General features: G+C 43.8%; 1 protein-coding gene across 1 annotated transcript; it reads left to right on the top strand.

Moving 5' to 3' along the window:
- The first annotated feature begins 1,917 nt into the window (after positions 1–1,917).
- On the top strand, positions 1,918–17,532 carry LOC121440280 (X-linked lymphocyte-regulated protein 3C-like). The gene is made up of 6 exons (XM_041641059.1): positions 1,918–2,023; positions 5,134–5,251; positions 6,294–6,393; positions 15,799–15,897; positions 17,291–17,386; positions 17,476–17,532. Exons 1-6 carry the CDS (start codon positions 1,918–1,920, stop codon positions 17,530–17,532), a joined length of 576 nt encoding a protein of 191 aa, XP_041496993.1.
- Positions 17,533–17,732: the final 200 nt, after the last annotated feature.

Raw genomic sequence — 17,732 nt, 5'->3', positions numbered from 1 at the left:
AGGTACAGAAGGGGAAGTAGTGACTGTCCATGTTTTCCTCCTTGTGTCCAGCTGGAGTCCTCAAGGGACATCTGGGGCCCACTGACATGCACCCAAGGGCCTTGCCTCGACAGAAATGCCTGTCTGCAGGGGGTGGGGCAGGACTGGGCCCCTTCTGCATCCAACGTCTGGGCAACTTCTGCATCCAGATCTCACAAGTGCCATTTCAGGCCACTTGAAAGACCCCCGTGGTAGGCAGTCTTTCAGACTGGGGAGACCCTCCCAAGGAACAGCGAGACCACTCTCCGGATGCAAACAGCAAGAGGCTTTTATTCAGTACACAGGTACCTGTGGCGTCTTAGTCTCTCGGGAGACTAGCGCGCCTTTAGGCTGGAGAAGTAGGCTTTTTATAGGTTTGGGGAGCAGAAAGCATGGCTACAGAAGCGAGATGCATAGTTACAATGTTCTGATTGGACAATTCAAATAAGGCCAGGTTCAACCCAAGGACAATTGCGGGGATTCTCAAGTAATCAGATAAAAATTGGCTAACTATCTAGGGTGTAGACGGTTTCCCTTGCTCAGTTTCCCCTTTTCTAGCGGGTTCCTTACTCAGTTTCCCCCTTTTCAAGTTGGTTCCTCATAACAGGGGCTAGGTAGCCAACCGCAGATATCAGATATCCTGCCTGGCCCTCCACCCTTGTCTTGTGGTTGAGCTTTCCTGTCCTAGTTTAACTTACGAATTTTAAGTTCAAGCCTTGCAAAAATTGCGTTACTGCTGCTTAGCTTTTGGGTGGGGGTCTTTCACACTTAATCCTGGGCGTGTATGCCTTTGCAGCCCGTCAGAGAGATGTGCATTGGGAGGTGGGGCCTAGATAGGCACGGCCACTCGCTGAGGAGAAGGAGGCTCCCAGGGTGGGAGAATACCTGCATGGATGATTTGCCATTGAGTAACTCTGTTGTGAGTCTCCCCAGTTGTGATAGGTATCCGAGAGGAACCTTACTTAGCTCATGCACCAGGACAGTGGGATCTCAAAGAGGCAGGACCGAGGGAAACCTGTGGGGTGATCTCAGGAGCTTTGCTTCTAAATGGGACTGAGCAAGGCCCCAGAGTGCAAGGTTGGGGAGGGGTCAAGAGGGCTACAGGGATTGGGCAGGCTGAGTGGGACAGCTTATGAGCTGGGAGATGTGGCCCAGGTGACTGAGTAGGCCCTCAATGCGTTGGCATTCCCAACCAGACACGGGCATTTGGTGCCTTGTTTGGCAGGCGGGAGGCAGTGTGTAGTGATGAGGCAAGCTGGCCTGCTTTTCCTCCCGCCCGGCTCCCGCATGGCTAGCTTTACACCCGAAATAACAACACACAAATCGTATTCATTTAAACACAGCCTGTCCCATTAGTTCCAGCCACTTATTGGCTCATTCTCACTTCTTGATTAACCCATTTCTAATAATCTGTGTAGCACTACGAGGTGGTGGCTTACCGGGAAGATTCTAACCTACGTCCATCTCGGGCCGGAGCTTCATGGCATCTGCCTGACTCTGCTTTCTTTCTCCTAGCATTCTGTTCTGTCTACTCCACCCACCTAAGGGCTGGCCTATCAAAAGGCCAAGGCAGTTTCTTTATTAACCAATGAAAGTAACACATAGACAGATGACCCTCCTACACCGGCAGTGCCCAGGATTTTCCTACCCAAGGGTCGGGAACACAGCAGAGGACCAATCTTGAGAGGTAGTGGGTCTGAGAGCTCCACGTTCAGATAGAGATATGGTGCAGAACTGAACTGTGGTGACATCCTCTTGCCTTCTCCTTGCTGCAGTACAAGTGCCAGGGCATCTGGCCACATCCTGTGGAGTCCAAGTCCCTGTTCCCATTGCCATCCTGTAATTCCTCCTGGTATCTGTAGTGGCCGGAGTCCTGTCTAGCCCAAGAAGATTCTAACCATGTCAAGCGGGGAGAAGAAAGCCCGTGAGAGTGCTGGCACGTGTCCAAGGCTGGATCCGAATCCCACGTGGGATGACACCAAGAACCCAGATGCAGTCACCCCAGGTAAAAAACAAAACCAGAAACAATAACAACAACAACAACAAGCCAGATAGGCCTTGTAGGGCTCTGTCCACCTGGGTAACGTCCTAAAGTCTTTTGGTGGGTGGGAAAGCCCCTGAGAGTTCTGAAACGCATCCGAGGCAGGTCTGATTCTCATGTCAGATGACACCCGGAACCCCGATTCAATCACTCCAGGTTTGAAGAAACAAGATGGGCTGCCATATGGCTGTGTCCACCACAGGGGACATCCTAAAATCTCTTGGTGGGTGGGAAAGTTCCTGACAGTGCTGGCACACATCCAAGGCTCATGCATATCACATTGCATGACACCAAGACCCCAGATTTCATCACCCAAGGTTAAAAAAAAATCAAACAACAACAACAAAAACAGAAGGGCCCTGTAGGGCTGTGTCCACCCCGGGGGACATCCTAAAATCTCTTGGTGGGTGGAGCACTGAGTGGACTATGTGCATGAACTTTTATTGGAATAGCAGGAGGTTTCAGATGCTAATAACTCTTGTTCAAGCTTCTTGGGGGCCTTTAGGTTCCCCCACCTGAAATTTCTGCCACACAGGAAACCTGCCACATGCCTAGTCAACATGCCTCTCCGGGAGCACATGGGTCACAGTGACTCTCTGGAAGGCCTGTACAGGTGCCTGGACCAACTGGTCTGAGAGTCAAGCCTAAAGTGGTGTGTGTGTTGTGTGTATCTCTGTGTCTCTGTGTGTCTGTGTCTCTGTGTGTGATGTATATGTGATATGTATGTGTGTGTCTGTGTATCTGTATGTCTGTGTCTCTGTGTGTGATGTATATGTGACATGTATGTGTGTGTGTTCATGATTTCACGGATGACTATTGAAAAAGTGTAAGGAACAGATGCTGGCTATGGAATCTAGAAACACTATAATGACACTGCTTTCCGTGGGGGATGATGAGAACAGCACACTTTGTTTCAAAATAGTTTTTCTCTTTCGTTTTAAAACACCAGGAAGAGAAGTCATTGATGTCAGTGGTGAGGACGGTACTTCCTCTGGAACAGAAGGGCAAGAGGCCAGGTGATACGTTTTCATGTTTTCACGAAATAAATTTAGAAAAGTCTGGCTGGAGAGAGGGCTCAGTGGAAGAGTGCTTAAGGTGCAAACACAGGAGCCTGAGTTCAGGCCCTCAGCACCCACAGATAAAGCCATGCGTGGCCACACCCAGCTTTTAAGCCCAGAAGTGAGGGCTGAGGCATGGCAGAACCTGGGGGATATTCCGGGTCCTTGCTGATTGCCAGACTAACAGAATAAACGGAGATAGTAAGTAAGTAAGTAAATGCAGCAACTAAGGCGCATGCACCACGTGGATGTACTTGGGTGCATTGAGCTGAAGGATCTCAAAGCAGCATCCTACAGTAGATCAGATGTTCAATGTGGTAAGGAATGAAAATCTCATGCCTTCAACAAAGTACGGATCCTGTCATAGAGCCTGTCTGACAGGAATAAGGTGGCCTGTTCTTGAAATGTGAATTGTATGTAGGCTGTGTGGCACCCTCCACTTCTTCCACTCACTACAAGAATGACCTTTTATGTACATCGAAGTAAAAAGGTAATTTCTTTGCAGGAAGAAAATACAGAATTTATTTGAAGAATTTGAAGGTACATTCTAGGAGATATCAGGAATTTGAGAAAATTGTTTCAACCAAAGAAGTGCAAGGCGAGGGAGGTATCGCTTGGCAGACAAGAGAGTGTGTTTACTGCCTTGTTCTCAAACAGTGTCAAATAGTATTTATTAGATTACCAACTCTCTACTTCACGTTAATTGCCAATATTGAGAACATGGCACCTGTGGTGTGGATGCTGTTATTTACTAACAGTGGGATCTTTGAAAATTAGATGTAATTATCTGTCTTCAAGGTTTTGATTCGCACAAGTGATATGTCTGTTTCTAATATCACATTTGAAGCCAGCCGGTGGTGGCACATGCCTTTAATTCCAGCACTTGGGAGGCAGAGGGAGGCAGATCTCGGTGAATTCGAGGCTAGCCTGGTCTACAAGAGCTAGTTCCATGACAGGCACCAAAGCTACACAGAGAAATCCTGTCTCGAAAAACAATCCAAACAAAATACCACATATTACTTTACTTGTTTGTATTTCAGTCCAGCTCTCTGTCTCCTCTCTCTCTCTCTCTCTCTCTCTCTCTCTCTCTCTCTCTCTCTCTCTCTCTCTCACTCTCTCTCCCTGTGTGTTTGTGCGTATGTGCGTGTGTGTTGCGTGTGTGTGAGTAGGGGTGGTGGCCAGCCTCCCTTAAATACCTGACCACTGTTTAGTGTGTAAAGAATGGTACATGCAGTGGGGAGCTGAAGTCAGCACTGGGACCATTGTATGCGCAGACTGAGTCCTGCTTTAAATGTCTCTGTCAGAAGTCAGTCACACAAACAGTTAAAAAAAACATTGCAATCCGAGAACGTTCTAGGAGCTCTGTAGAGGTTTCTGACAGAGAATCGATTCTGGAAACTTCAGGAATCAGGATAGGGAGGTAGCTGAGTGGGAGAGCACTCGCCTTCTATGCTTAAGGCTCTGGGTTCCATCCCCAGTACCACAGACTTATCGATCAGTGTGGTTCCCCCGTTAGAATATTCAGGGTGTCTACCCTGTCAAATTTGCCTAAAAGCTCCAATGGCTACAATAGTTACAGTATTTTCATCTGACTGTGCAATAATCTCGGAGCTTTGGAGATCTTTGTAAACGGACTACTGTTGTGTTTTGCACAAAGCGGCCCAACAGTCCCTCAGAATGTGTCCTTGAACTGGAGCATAAATATGTACATTGATTGAATTTTACCTTTTAATGATGCCCCATGAGGAAATTGCACAGCGATTTGAAACCCTTTCTTGCCAGTTTTGCTAAGTTTCCTTCACTGTGTTTTGTCTGTAATATATAGACACTGAAGTCCAGCTCTCCAATCTCACCTCAAGGTCATAACCACTGAGATTCTTGACTGAAAGAAAGGAGGCAGATATTCTTGCCATTGACAGATTGTTTCCCTCTATTAATAGCAAGTGGTTTTCTAAGTAGAAAACTAAAGCTGGCGGAACTTTACAGTAATGGTTTCAAGAATGTGTTTCGATACAGAACCCAATAAGAACTTTCTTCAGGGCAACAGCAAAAGATTCACAGCGATCATCATGGAGTCTTCTGAAACCTTGGAGCTGAAATTTGAGGATATTCTAAAAGTCCAGGGCGAGCAAAGGTACGGTTGTTGCTTCTTGGTGCTGTTATCCCGGACGCTTTGACATTTGGTTAGTAAGCACGATAGCTAGAGGTTGAGGAATAGCCGTGACCCCCACGGGCCAGAAGCTCAGTAGGAGAACGTGTTCGGCTTGGCATTTCTGTATAGGGTAGACTTCTTTAGTCATGTTATAGCCTCACATCATCACCGAAGTCAGCTGCGTTTCCTAGCCATGAATTACGATGACCGTTTTTTATTTTTGTTGTTGTTTTTTTTTTTGTTTGTTTGTTTTTTTTGGTTTTTTCGAGACAGGGTTTCTCTGTGGTTTTTTTTGGAGCCTGTCCTGGAACTAGCTCTTGTAGACCAGGCTGGTCTCAAACTCAGAGATCCACCTGCCTCTGCCTCCCAAGTGCTGGGATTAAAGGTGTGCGCCACCACCGCCCGGCTATGATGACCGTTTTGACACATTGCTGTTGAGTCAGTGGAACAGTATGCATCACGTGAACGTGCTGGGCACCTGGAGCTTGAAATCCTCAAAGCATTCATCCCACAGTCGGTCGAGCCTCTGTTCGGTGCCATAGAAATGAAAATCCCATGCCTCCAAAGCCTTATAGCTATCAGGAGCAGTGTTCACTGTGCTACTGTACCGAGATCCACACTGGCACAGCGTGAGGAAGAGCAAGCAGGTAGGCCACCGCAGAATTCTCTGATGGGAGCGGATGTGCATGCTCCTTGGACCTGTTCTTCAGAAAGAGAGAACTAACCACAAGTTGTGTCTGTCAGACAGACGAATATTTGTGGAATGATAGTAAAACAATAGTTCTTCCTGAGCTTTCTGGCACAAAGGCGTGGGAAGGTACTTCTCTCTCAGCAGGGAGGAGCAAATGCTGTGATGTAAAATGAAATAATCCAGTCAGCTTCCTTTTCCCTGTCTGCATAGTTTAGAGGCCATTTCCCCATCCTCCACCAATAGCGTTAGTGAGGGGAAGTCAGTCGTGCTTCGAATGTACTTTCTTCCTATTGGGATGGAGTATCGCACTGTTCCTTGCTATATCATTCACAGGCAGAAACTTTATCAAGAATATTCTCTTCAGATGAAGACTTTGAAAAGAAAGTTATCCGAGGATGCAGCTGAAGTCAAGAAACATGCAAAAAAACTCGCTGTGAGTGTCAAGTGAAGGCGTAAGTCACAAACAATGCCACACCAATTCGGGGTTATGATTATTAGGGTGGTATTTATTTAAAGGGGAAAAAACTTACAGATCACTGTCCCAGGCAACAGCCCTCTATGCAACCAGGAGTCTAGTTGCAGGCGGAGCAGGAAGTGAAGAGAGAGAGGAGAGGGAAGTGGCCGCTTTTTTAAAGGGAGAGAAACCACGCCCCAATGGGCTGGTACCTCAGCGGTGATAGGCTGGAGGAGTGGGAGGACCTCCCGCAACACCTCCCCCTTTTGTTTAAATAAGAGAGTTCTAAACCTACTATGAAATTATATACAATAAGTACAAATATCCTATTCTAACTAGCTTAGGTCGTGTGTAATAAATAACTTGGCCAAGTCATGAGAGAAAGTAACTACATTTATATAGTCTTCAACCCCATCGAAGATCTGAGAAGGGAAATAATGTTACCTGGGTAATTAGGAAGTTCAGTAAAACAACTTCCAAAACATGCAACAAATTACAGAGACAACTAGCTACCTGGGCAATCACCCAAAGTCACATTAGCAGCGTTGAAGCAACCAACTTTGGCTAAGGCCTAACATAACTGACATACCATTTTCTAAGGTAAGCAACTTTTCAAAACTGTCTTACCCTGTCTTGGCAGGATATGACAGTCCTGTTTTATCCATTGATGCATGCTCTGTATCTTTGTCAGTTGTTGAGGTATGGGCATTTCTTTGCCCAAACGCCAGTTCTGCCAAAAAGAAAGGCTCCAGGTGGAGTGTCTTTGGTGCTCAACATTCTCTCGGGAATAGAGTGGTGTTGCCAGGAGCAATTGTGTCTCACTACCACAAAACTCTGAGTTAGATTAAAGGCCATTTTCTACAGCTCTTTGAAGAAGTTGAAGATTATCTATCTATACTGAGTATAATCTCTATATATCTAAAGAACCTGATTAGTCTATTATAAATGACAAACTTAGATGACTATTAGTCTATATAATTCTCAATATCTATCTAACTTAAAGACTAAGACAATAAACGACTGTGAAACAAATGAGGACAATGACCTCCAAATATAAACAATGTACAAATATACATTGCAGTAGGTAAATATATATCAATACACAATCATTATATAAGTATCTTAATCAGAGGTAGAAATGTACACTGCAATATGGTAAATATATACAATATATATATATATATCAATACAATTTATGTCAATACATAAAAAAATGTTTTAAACAGAGGTAGAAACATGCATGCGTACAATAGTCAATATAATTTAACTTTGTATCAATATACAAGAATCTATAGCAATGTATTTGTCTAAAAACAGTAACTCACAATTACAAATCTATTATCCCATCAAATCCCTCTTTTTTTTCTTTCAAAATGATCCCTGAGCGTATAAAATTCCTCCCCCAACCCTCAATCGTATACTAATTATAATCGACCCCTAAATGATGTCCCTAAACCCAAGGGCAAGTTTTATTGGGAAAGGGGACGTCGTCCTCTAGAATTACTTCCAGCTGTCATGGGGGCGACGTTCTTTCTGGGGGATCCTGTGAAAGTGAAATGATGGTTAAATTTCAAGATCAATGTCTTTTAAAATTGCCAATAGTCTCTGAGTATTTTGTGCAGGTCTGGCCAAAATGTTGTATAAGATGTGCACCATTTCAGCTAACCAAGTTGGAACTGTCTTGTGCAGCTGGTACCAAAAGCAGGTCTTGTAGTAGCGCTATCAGTATCATGACGTCATATCAACAAGGTGGAGTTGCTGTTATGGGGCCCCATCTTCTTCCTGGAAACTTCAAATGTCACTTCAGGAAAAACTCATTGTTCATTATGAAAAACTTAAACATTAATCATATAGACATATATAGACATATATATATATATTCAATGAAAGACATGATAGATATATTCAATGAAAAGTATGATAGATATGAAGAAAAGCAAAGATGTTTTCTAAACTCATATTTCTTTCTGTCCCATATCATGGCTCTTGACATGAGACAGAAACTCCAGAAACTCTGGGTTTTTCTCTTACTAACAGGCTTGGAATTGGAGAGGGACTGAGCCAGAGTCCAACTTCAAAACCAGCTTTATAAATTTAGAAATATGGTTTAATATTACTTACACAATCCATTCAGTTGTCTTGATATTTCCTATTGGGCAGGTATTTTTCCATCTGTCAGTATCCAAACATCCAGGGTCCCTTGAATTTCTCAAAGATGAGTGTTTTCCTGTGGAGATAAGAACAGAACCCTGCCCCCATTCTGTGTTTTTCTTACCACCTGTATGAATATCATCATTGTGGATGAGTTGTCATTTCTCCTTTCCAAGAGGTTTCTCCTCTTCAAATCGAAACTTTATTAATTTTGATGGTATCCACAATTTTTCTTCTCCTGTGGAAACAAGAGCAAAACCCCTTCCCCAACGTAGCACATCTCCTGGCTTCCACTGAGAGGTCAGCACATCTTTGAAATAAATCGGTTGATTTAGTTCAGCAGACTTTTCCATTATCCAATGTCTTTCTGCTGCTGTCGTTCCTTTCTCATTAGCGTTAAGAAAATTCAAGGTTAATAAAGCATTATGTAATCTATTTCTGGGGGTATTTTCAGTCCCTTTCTGTTTGTTCAGCATATCCTTTATAGTACGATTTGATCTTTCTATAACTGCCTGACCTGTAGGATTATTTGGTATACCTGTAATGTGTTTTATATTATAATAATCAAAAAAGCGTTTCATTTTCTTAGATACATATGCTGGACCGTTATCTGTCTTTATTTGCGCAGGTATACCCATGATGGCCATAACTTCCAATAAATGTGTGATTACTGAATCAGCCTTTTCTGAGCTCAGGGCAGTAGCCCATTGAAAACCTGAATACGTGTCTATGGTGTGGTGTACATATTTTAATTTACCAAATTCCATAAAGTGGAACACATCCATCTGCCAGATTTCATTTCTCTTAGTACCCTTTGGGTTACTCCCTGCAGGCAACGGTGTTTGATTATAGAAAGAACAAGTAGGGCATCTCTTTATAATGTCCTTAGCTTGTTGCCAAGTAATGGAAAATTCTTTCTTTAGGCCTTTACTATTGACATGATGCTTCTTATGAAATTCCGAGGCCTGCAACACACTTCCAATCAATAATTGATCAATCTCAGCATTGCCTTGGGCTAGAGGACCAGGCAGACCTGTATGGGACCGGATGTGTGTTATGTACATCGGACAAAGCCTGTTCCTGATTATGTCTTGTACCTGGATAAACAATGAAGTCAACTCTGTGTCATCTGGTATAAATTCAGCGGTTTCAATATGCAAGATAACTCTTTCTGCATATTGTGAATCTGTAACTATATTAAGAGGTTCTTTAAAATCCCTTAGCACCATAAGAATGGCATATAATTCTGCCTTCTGGACAGAATTATAAGGGCTTTGTTCCACCTTACTCAATTCATCTGACTTGTAACCTGCTTTCCCTGATTTATTTGCATCAGTATAGAACGTACGGGCTCCAGTTATTGGAGCATCACGTACAATTCTAGGAAGAATCCAAGAAGTTCTTTTTATGAGATTAAGTCTATCACTTTTGGGATAGTTGCTATTAATTTCTCCCAAAAAGTTAGCACAAGCTCTTTGCCACGGTTCATTGTCTTCCCATAACTTTTTTATTTCTTCAGTAGTAAAAGGCACTATAATTTCTGCTGGGTCTATACCTGCTAGTTGACGAAGTCTCAGTTTACCTTTTATAATTAATTCAGAGACTTTTTCCACATAAATTTTTAATTTTTACTTGGTTTATTAGGTATAAATATCCACTCTAAAATAATATCTTCCCTCTGCATTAGAATCCCTGTAGGAGAAATTCTGGAAGGCAATATGACTAGGATGCAGCTAAGATTTGGGTTCACCCTATCCACATGTGCCTCCTGTAATTTTTCCTCAATCATTGTCAGTTCCTTTTCTGCTTCAGCTGTCAGTTCTCTTGGACTATTCAAATCTTTATCACCATCTAAGGTTTTGTTTAAATGAACTATTAGATCAGGTGTTATCCCAACAGCTGGTCGTAGACTGGAAATGTCTCCTAACAATCTTTGGAAGTCATTAAGAGTCTTTAACCGGTCTCTCCTAATTTGTGCCTTTTGCGTTTTAATTTTCTCTAACCCTATTCTGTAACCTAGGTAATTAATAGAATTTCCTCTTTGAATCTTTTCAGGGGCAATTTGTAATCCCCACCTAGGCAAGACTTTCTTTACTTCTTCAAACATCCTTTCTAAAATATCTTTATTTGAATCAGATAATAAGATGTCATCCATGTAATGATAAATGATGGACTTGGGGAATTGTTTACGAATTATTTCCAATGGCTTACTTACAAAATATTGGCACAGTGTAGGACTATTGAGCATACCCTGTGGGAGGACAGTCCACTGATATCTCCTATTAGGCTGAGAATTATTATAAGTAGGCACTGTGAAGGCAAATTTTTCTCTATCCTTTTCTTGTAACGGTATAGTGAAAAAACAATCTTTCAAATCAATAACTATAAGAGGCCATCCTTTTGGTAACAGAGAAGGCAAAGGAATTCCAGATTGTAGTGGGCCCATAGGTTGAATTACTTTGTTGACAGCTCTTAGATCTGTCACCATTCTCCATTTACCAGATTTCTTTTTTACAACAAAGACAGGAGAATTCCAAGGGCTGGTTGATTCTTCAATATGGTGAGCATCTAGTTGCTCTTGCACCAGCTGTTCCAATGCCTGTAGTTTATCTTCAGCTAGAGGCCATTGTTTGGTCCATATTGGCTTCTCAGTTAGCCATTTTAAAGGTAGGGCCGTTGGTACCTCTAAAGGTTTGGTATTTGCTGTATGTTCTTGTACAGCCTGAATGGCTGGTGACCTTTTTCCATAATACCTCATCATATCCTTCCCAGAATTATGAGTTCCTGGAAATACAGGAATGTTAATCTGGGTATTCCATTGCTGTAGCAGGTCACGGCCCCATAAATTTATGCCAATATTGGCTATATATGGCCTTAGTCTTCCTATTTGCCCTTCGGGCCCTATGCATTCAACCCATCTCGTGCTTTGTTTTACACGAGATAGGGTTCCAATTCCCAGGAACTGAACATCTACCTCTTGAAGAGGCCAATTCGGATGCCAAGATTCTGGGGTAATGATACTTACATCCGCACCTGTGTCTAATAAGCCTTCAATAAAAGTGCCATTTATACAGACTCTTAGCTTTGGTCTTTGATCATTAATAGAAGTCTGCCAAAATATACGTTTACTCTGTCCTATTGGGTTTTTTGACTCATCCTCCACACGTAATTCTTCATTTAGACCAGTATTACTTTTTACAGCAGAAATTGGAGCTTTTAATTTTCTTGGTGAGGCACGTTCTCCACTGTGACTGGGAATGACTGGGCCACTGTTGGCTTGGGGGCCTGCGAGAGGCCCCCCAAGGAGTTTCCCGATGATATCGGATTGCCCCGTCTGTCTGTTGTTGACCTACATTCGTTGGACCAATGCCTGCCTTTACCGCATCTCCTACATATACCTGAAGGCCGAGGTCTCCTATTTTTGTCATTCCCAGAAGAGATATTATTCCTAGAAATTCTTTGCCTGCAATTTCTTTGCAAATGTCCTAATTTACCACAATTAAAACACCTGGCAGTTTGATGTCTCCTCATTGCTTTGGAAATCGCTTCTCCTACCCAAGATTCATCATTATAGCTAAACGTCTCAACATTCATCGTATGCTGAATCCATTCATCCATAGGTGCTGATCTAGACTTTAAAGGCCCAATTATCTTTTTGCATTCTATGTTTGCATTCTCAAAAGCTAGAGATTCAAGAAGTATTCGTCTAGCTTCTGGGTCTGTTACCCCTATGTCCAGAGCCTTAATTAATCTTTGCAAAAAGTCAATAAAGGGTTCTCTCTGTCCCTGCCTAATTCTGGTATATGATTCAACCCTTTTTGCTGGATCTTGTATCCTATTCCAAGCATTTAAAGCTGCTTGGTGACATAGACACAGTACTTCATCGTCATAAAGAGCTTGGACCTGTGGATCAGCATATTCTCCTGCACCAAGAATTTGATCTTGGGAAACCTCAATACCTTTTGCTCTTCCTTGCTGTTCCATATGTTTGGATTCTTCTCTGAAATAAATTCCAAACATCAAGGAAGGTCCATTATCTAAAACTGCAGACACTAACTGATGGAAATCATGGGGAGTAGCTCTAGCATTAGAAGCCCAAGTCCTTATCATTTCCTTTACATATGCATTGTGCAAGCCAAAATTAACAACAGCTTGCTTAATTTCTTTCAGATCATTCATTGCTATTGGCGTCCATCTAGCTTCTCTGACTCCCTTTGAGCCTTTAGAAGTTGATGCTTTTTCAGAATTAAGTATAGGGTATGTCGCTAGAACCCTGGGTAAGCCAGTTCTAATAGCTGGTGGAGGCCTTGTATCCTGTCCTTGTGCCTCCTTACTCTGTTCACCAGCTGCAACAATTTCCCCAATCTTTTCAAATCTTTTTATCATTGTCTCTCTTAAATCCTGAATCTCCTGACCTGTATATATTTCCAGTGATTTCACTGAGGTATCAATTTTTTGGTCCCCATTCTGCACCTGTGATTCCAAAGCTTTAATTTTTTCCTTCAAAGATAACATGTCCTCCTTAAACTTTTCTTGTATATCATGTAGATTCCCATCTTGGAGGTACATTCTGTCTGTTACCTTATCAAAACTTTGTGATAAAGTCTGAACGTCAAATTCAACAGCCTGAACCCTTTCAGGTAACTTTCTAATACCCTTGGATATGGAATCAATTTTGTCTGTCATAGTATCCACTTGTTCAGATAACCTCTGATTTTCAATAATTTTAATCCTGTCAATTAGTTGTTCATTATTAGTTCGTAAAGATTCTATCATCCTTAGGAGTGCCATATTCTTCTGTTCATTATTAGTTTGTAAAGATTCTATCATTTTTAGGAGTGCCATATTCTTCCTTAATGATAGAATATGGAAAAGAAAACTGAAGGCTAGTAACAAGCAAATTAAGGTATCCCCATAATCATATAAACCTTGTATGATGTAATTCATTGTATTAGTAAATATAAATTTACTAATCCATTGTATTAGTGAAAACAAAGCAGTAAAATTTGCGTTAGAAACAAAAACTGCAATATTACCTATTATCCAGCAGGTGGCGCTGTTGCAGAGTCGCGGTGAAAACATGGTCCTGTTTCAGTGCCTTAGTAGATGTTAAAAACTGGAAAATGCAAGTTTCTCAACAAAGTAAATGTAATTAAATCAATTCCTGAGACGGAACCAGAAACCCAGAATCCAGGGGTTGAGAAGAGCAATCTGGAAGCCGCTTATGCCTCCACGTGACAGAGTCACCCTGAGGGGTTGCAGCTTTCAGCAACCACGTGCTCTGGTTCGTGCCACTTAAGAGCTGTACTTGCAAGGGAGATTTAAAAATGACTCAGAAAAGAGCAAACCACGCGGCCAGAGACTACGCGGGCCTGTGGAATTTAAATCCACGTGGGGAGTCCAAGGCCGCTGGCGGCTGAGGAAGGGGAGGGCTCCCGCCAAGCCGAACTAGAGCCCGCCAAGCCGGCGGCCGCCAAGCTGAACTTGCGCCCACCAAGCCAGCAGCCGCCAAGCCGAACTTGGGGCCGCCAAGCCGAACTCGCGGCTGCGAGTGGGGAAAGGAGAGGTTCTAAAACCAAACGTAGGGCGCCAAAATGAAGGCGTGAGTCACAAACAATGCCACACCAATTCGGGGTTATGATTATTAGGGTGGTACTTATTTAAAGGGGAAAAAACTTACAGATCACTGTCCCAGGCAACAGCCCTCTATGCAACCAGGAAAGGAGTCTAGTTGCAGGCGGAGCAGGAAGTGAAGAGAGAGAGGAGAGGGAAGTGGCCGCTTTTTTAAAGGGAGAGAAACCACGCCCCAATGGGCTGGTACCTCAGCGGTGATAGGCTGGAGGAGTGGGAGGACCTCCCGCAACAGTCAAGCAGCTTAGCTTTCAAGGAATCCATTGTGTCAGCATCAGAAGTAGCAGGGCTTCCTGCAGCAAGTCTGGAGGGAAGGGACGAGACAAGAACTTAGGGAGGCAAGCAGGGTGGTGGATGTGCTGACAAGAGACTGGCCACTGACCGTTTCCCCCTGGTTTGTTCCTTTTCCCACAGAGAGATGACAAGGTCAGTGATGGTTAGCAGCCATCAAGGGGGGGGGGGAGCAGGTGAGCAGGCACTGCCTGGAGAGTGCAGGAGAAGGTATGGGATTGTATCTTAAGAGGGAGCCCTTTCTGATCCACCCAAGAAGTGCAGACACCAGGAGCAGGAGGCCCACCAGAGCCTTCCGACACAGTGACGAGGGAGGCAGAGTGAGAGCAGTCCCTGTGGCTGCGGCAGAGCAGGTGGAGGCTTAGCCTTCAGTGCTTGGAGTTCAGACCAGCCCACTCCCAGAGGTGAAGAAGGCAAGGCTTCAATCCGTGATAGCCATGGGATGACTGACTCTCCTTTAACCTGGAGATTTGAGTGAGGTTTTTATGAGTTTTGGGGCACAAATAAATGCCTGACACCGGACAGTGCCATCTTTGAGGGAATCTTCCTTCCTGGTGTAGGATGGAGCTGTCCTCCTGGAGATTCTGACTTCCAAAGTGGGGAGGCCGAGGCTGGGATGTGGAGGGAGATGGAGGCAACCCCCCCCCCCAGTCCAGTCGAGTGGGCAGGAGTATGGCCCCTGCATTCTGCATTCCCACCAGTTGGAACGCAGTCACGGTTCAGTCCCTTGCTAGTCACGCTCACTGGGGAAAATAATTTACCTCTGTGTCTCAGATTGCTAGGTGTGAGAGGAGAGATACTTAAGGTCCCCATCTCATGGAATTGGTTTCAAAAGACTCTTAGATGTGCATTCTTATATTGGTCCAGGACAGTATCCGACGTAAGTCTTACAGAATCCTTGCCTGTTAAGCAGGCCAGCTGTGGACTCTACTCTTACTGGCAAGAACAAAAGGGAGTGGGTTCCTATGTAGGGAGTGAGAGACGCTGGGGCCATCTCAGGGTAATTTCTGTAAACACAGAGGGTTCACCAGCTATGACAGTCTCTAATGGATGGGTTTTCAAGTCTTCAGAAACTAACAGCAATGTTTTAGATACTGTTACGTAGGAAAACGTTCCATTAAATGAATGAGTTCTCATCACTATGGTAATATTTTAGTATTAGATAACTTGTGTGAAGTGGTCATCGTGCTTGAAAAATTGCTAGTGATTTCCTTGTATATGTTTTGCATAAATATGATACAGAGTCGCGTTTTTGTAATATTTCTGAGTTTCCCTGTATTGTTCTTACATCTTTTACTGTCTGTGTCTCAGAATATCTTCAAGGAGCAGCAAAAATTTATTCATCAGTCTCTGGGTATTCAGAAGAAGAGAATGGAAGAATTTAAAGATCTGTGTGAACAGTACTTGGAGGTCTGTTGTACATTCTGAAAGCAACCCACACACAGGGACATTGAATACTCTGGCGTTCCTTCCATGCTTTGGCTTATTCCTTCGGAAAGTTACCTGTAAACATCTTCCTGTCGACAGAGGTTTCTGTCCCGCCTGGTCCCGCAGTCATTCAGTCCCAAAGAAGCACACAGAGGCCTACATTTTATTTATAAACTGGTTGGCCTATTGGCTCAGTCTTCTCATTAACTCTCATATCTTTCATCTCAACCCACAATTCTTGTCTGTGTTAGCCACATGGCTTGGGACCTTTTATCAGCGAGGCATTCTCATCTTGTTTCCTTTTGGACTGGGTCACAACTGAAGACTTGACACTTTCCTCTTCCTGGAATTCTTCTGTTTTCTTGGCCCCGCCTCTACTTCCTGCCTGGCTACTGGCCAGTCAGAGTTTTACTGAAACAGTGCAAGACCATTGTACCAGAGCATCTTCCAGCATTTTCCTCATGGTGTCATGGTTCCATGTAAACCTAAGTACAAAATGAGTTTTTACTTTTAGAGTTCACATACGGTGGGTAGAGTCCTTTGAAGCAGGAATTGCTGCCTTGGCGATTTCATCCAGAGTTGTTCGTATTGTACAGGGCATTGATGCCTTTCAGACCGTCTGTTCTTGCTTCACAGTGCATTTTCCCTTGGGTGTGTGTGTGCACTGAGGCACACGCACGTGTACGTTCCTCTGGGTCTGTGTGTGTGAAGGTCAGAAGCCAGCCGTGGGTATCTTCAGTCACTCTCCTTCATATCATTCAGGATGGCTCACTGAACCAGCAACTCGCTTGCCCCTGTGGCTGGGCTGGCTGTTCACCAGGTCACAGGGGTGGCGTGCCCAAGGGAAGAGGTCTTGCGAAATTTTATAAGCTCCCCCCCCACAGCATTTCACACAAGCATTTAAATGTGGCATGTGCTATTTCACACACTACTGAAGGCACTGTGGGGGTGGAAACCATGAGTTTTAATTTCATGGTATTCAGTGGTACACGACAAGCTACTCCAGCTCCCAAAGAAATGAGTGGCAGTCAATGAGCTCATGCCTCATGCTCTCTGTTTTCATTGGGATTCATTCTTGATTTGCGGGGAGAGGGATCCATGCTAGGTAGGCAAAGCACCCTTCCCCCGAACCCTCCGCCCCCCCCCCGCCCCCCGCTAATGCCACAAGGTTGAACTTTCAGCAGTGGGTTGTGGAGTGGTAACGTCTGTGTCTCTTTGGTGGGTGACGGATCTCCATGTTGCACATGCTGTATGCTTGTTTTGGAATAATGAAACCATGTCTTTTCACCACATCTACTCCCTTTTAAATATTGCTGTTCGCATTTGTAAACAAAATGACCGGGGCTGATTTCTGCCCATGTCTCTTTCACTTTAGAAACTTGTAATACTGAGGGATTCTCGGGGAGATTCCCCCATTGAAGAGCTGAGACGTCTAATAGCCACCTTGGAAACAAAACTTCTGATGCTGAATGTAAGTACTGAGCCTTTCAGGGTAAACTGAGGCTTGACGAGCACTGTTTATTTTAATATGTCCGTTTAATATGTCCTTGTGCTTCACAGCGCCAGCAAGAGAATGCTGCTGGTCAACTGTCTCTCCTGGATCTGTTATTCTCATAATACTCTGAAGAAATGAAAGTCGATACGAGGGGAGCGACTCTCTCATGGAAATTCTCTGGGAGAAGGTGCTTGTGGTTTGCGGCTTCAGCGACTACATCTTCTTGTGTTCTCCTGTTCCTAAAGATACCCCTTTCTGCTAAAACCCAAGTAAACCGAAGGATTTGTGTGACAGCAGTCCAGAGATGTCTATAGCATCCTCC

The sequence above is a fragment of the Microtus oregoni genome, unplaced genomic scaffold, assembly GCF_018167655.1.
Source record: "Microtus oregoni isolate MIOR12 unplaced genomic scaffold, Mior012 000067F_001, whole genome shotgun sequence".
NCBI lineage: Eukaryota > Metazoa > Chordata > Mammalia > Rodentia > Cricetidae > Microtus > Microtus oregoni.
Note: the sequence above shows the minus strand (reverse complement) of the source record. Positions and strands in the feature narration are given on the sequence as shown.

Bases quoted from the DNA above. Each gene is read 5' to 3' on its own strand.
- LOC121440280 (XM_041641059.1), top strand. From the start codon at position 1,918: ATGTCAAGCGGGGAGAAGAAAGCCCGTGAGAGTGCTGGCACGTGTCCA. The intron at 5,252-6,293 runs GTACGGTTGTTG...TATCATTCACAG, and splicing joins AAAGTCCAGGGCGAGCAAAG to GCAGAAACTTTATCAAGAAT. The intron at 6,394-15,798 runs GTGAGTGTCAAG...TCTGTGTCTCAG, and splicing joins AACATGCAAAAAAACTCGCT to AATATCTTCAAGGAGCAGCA.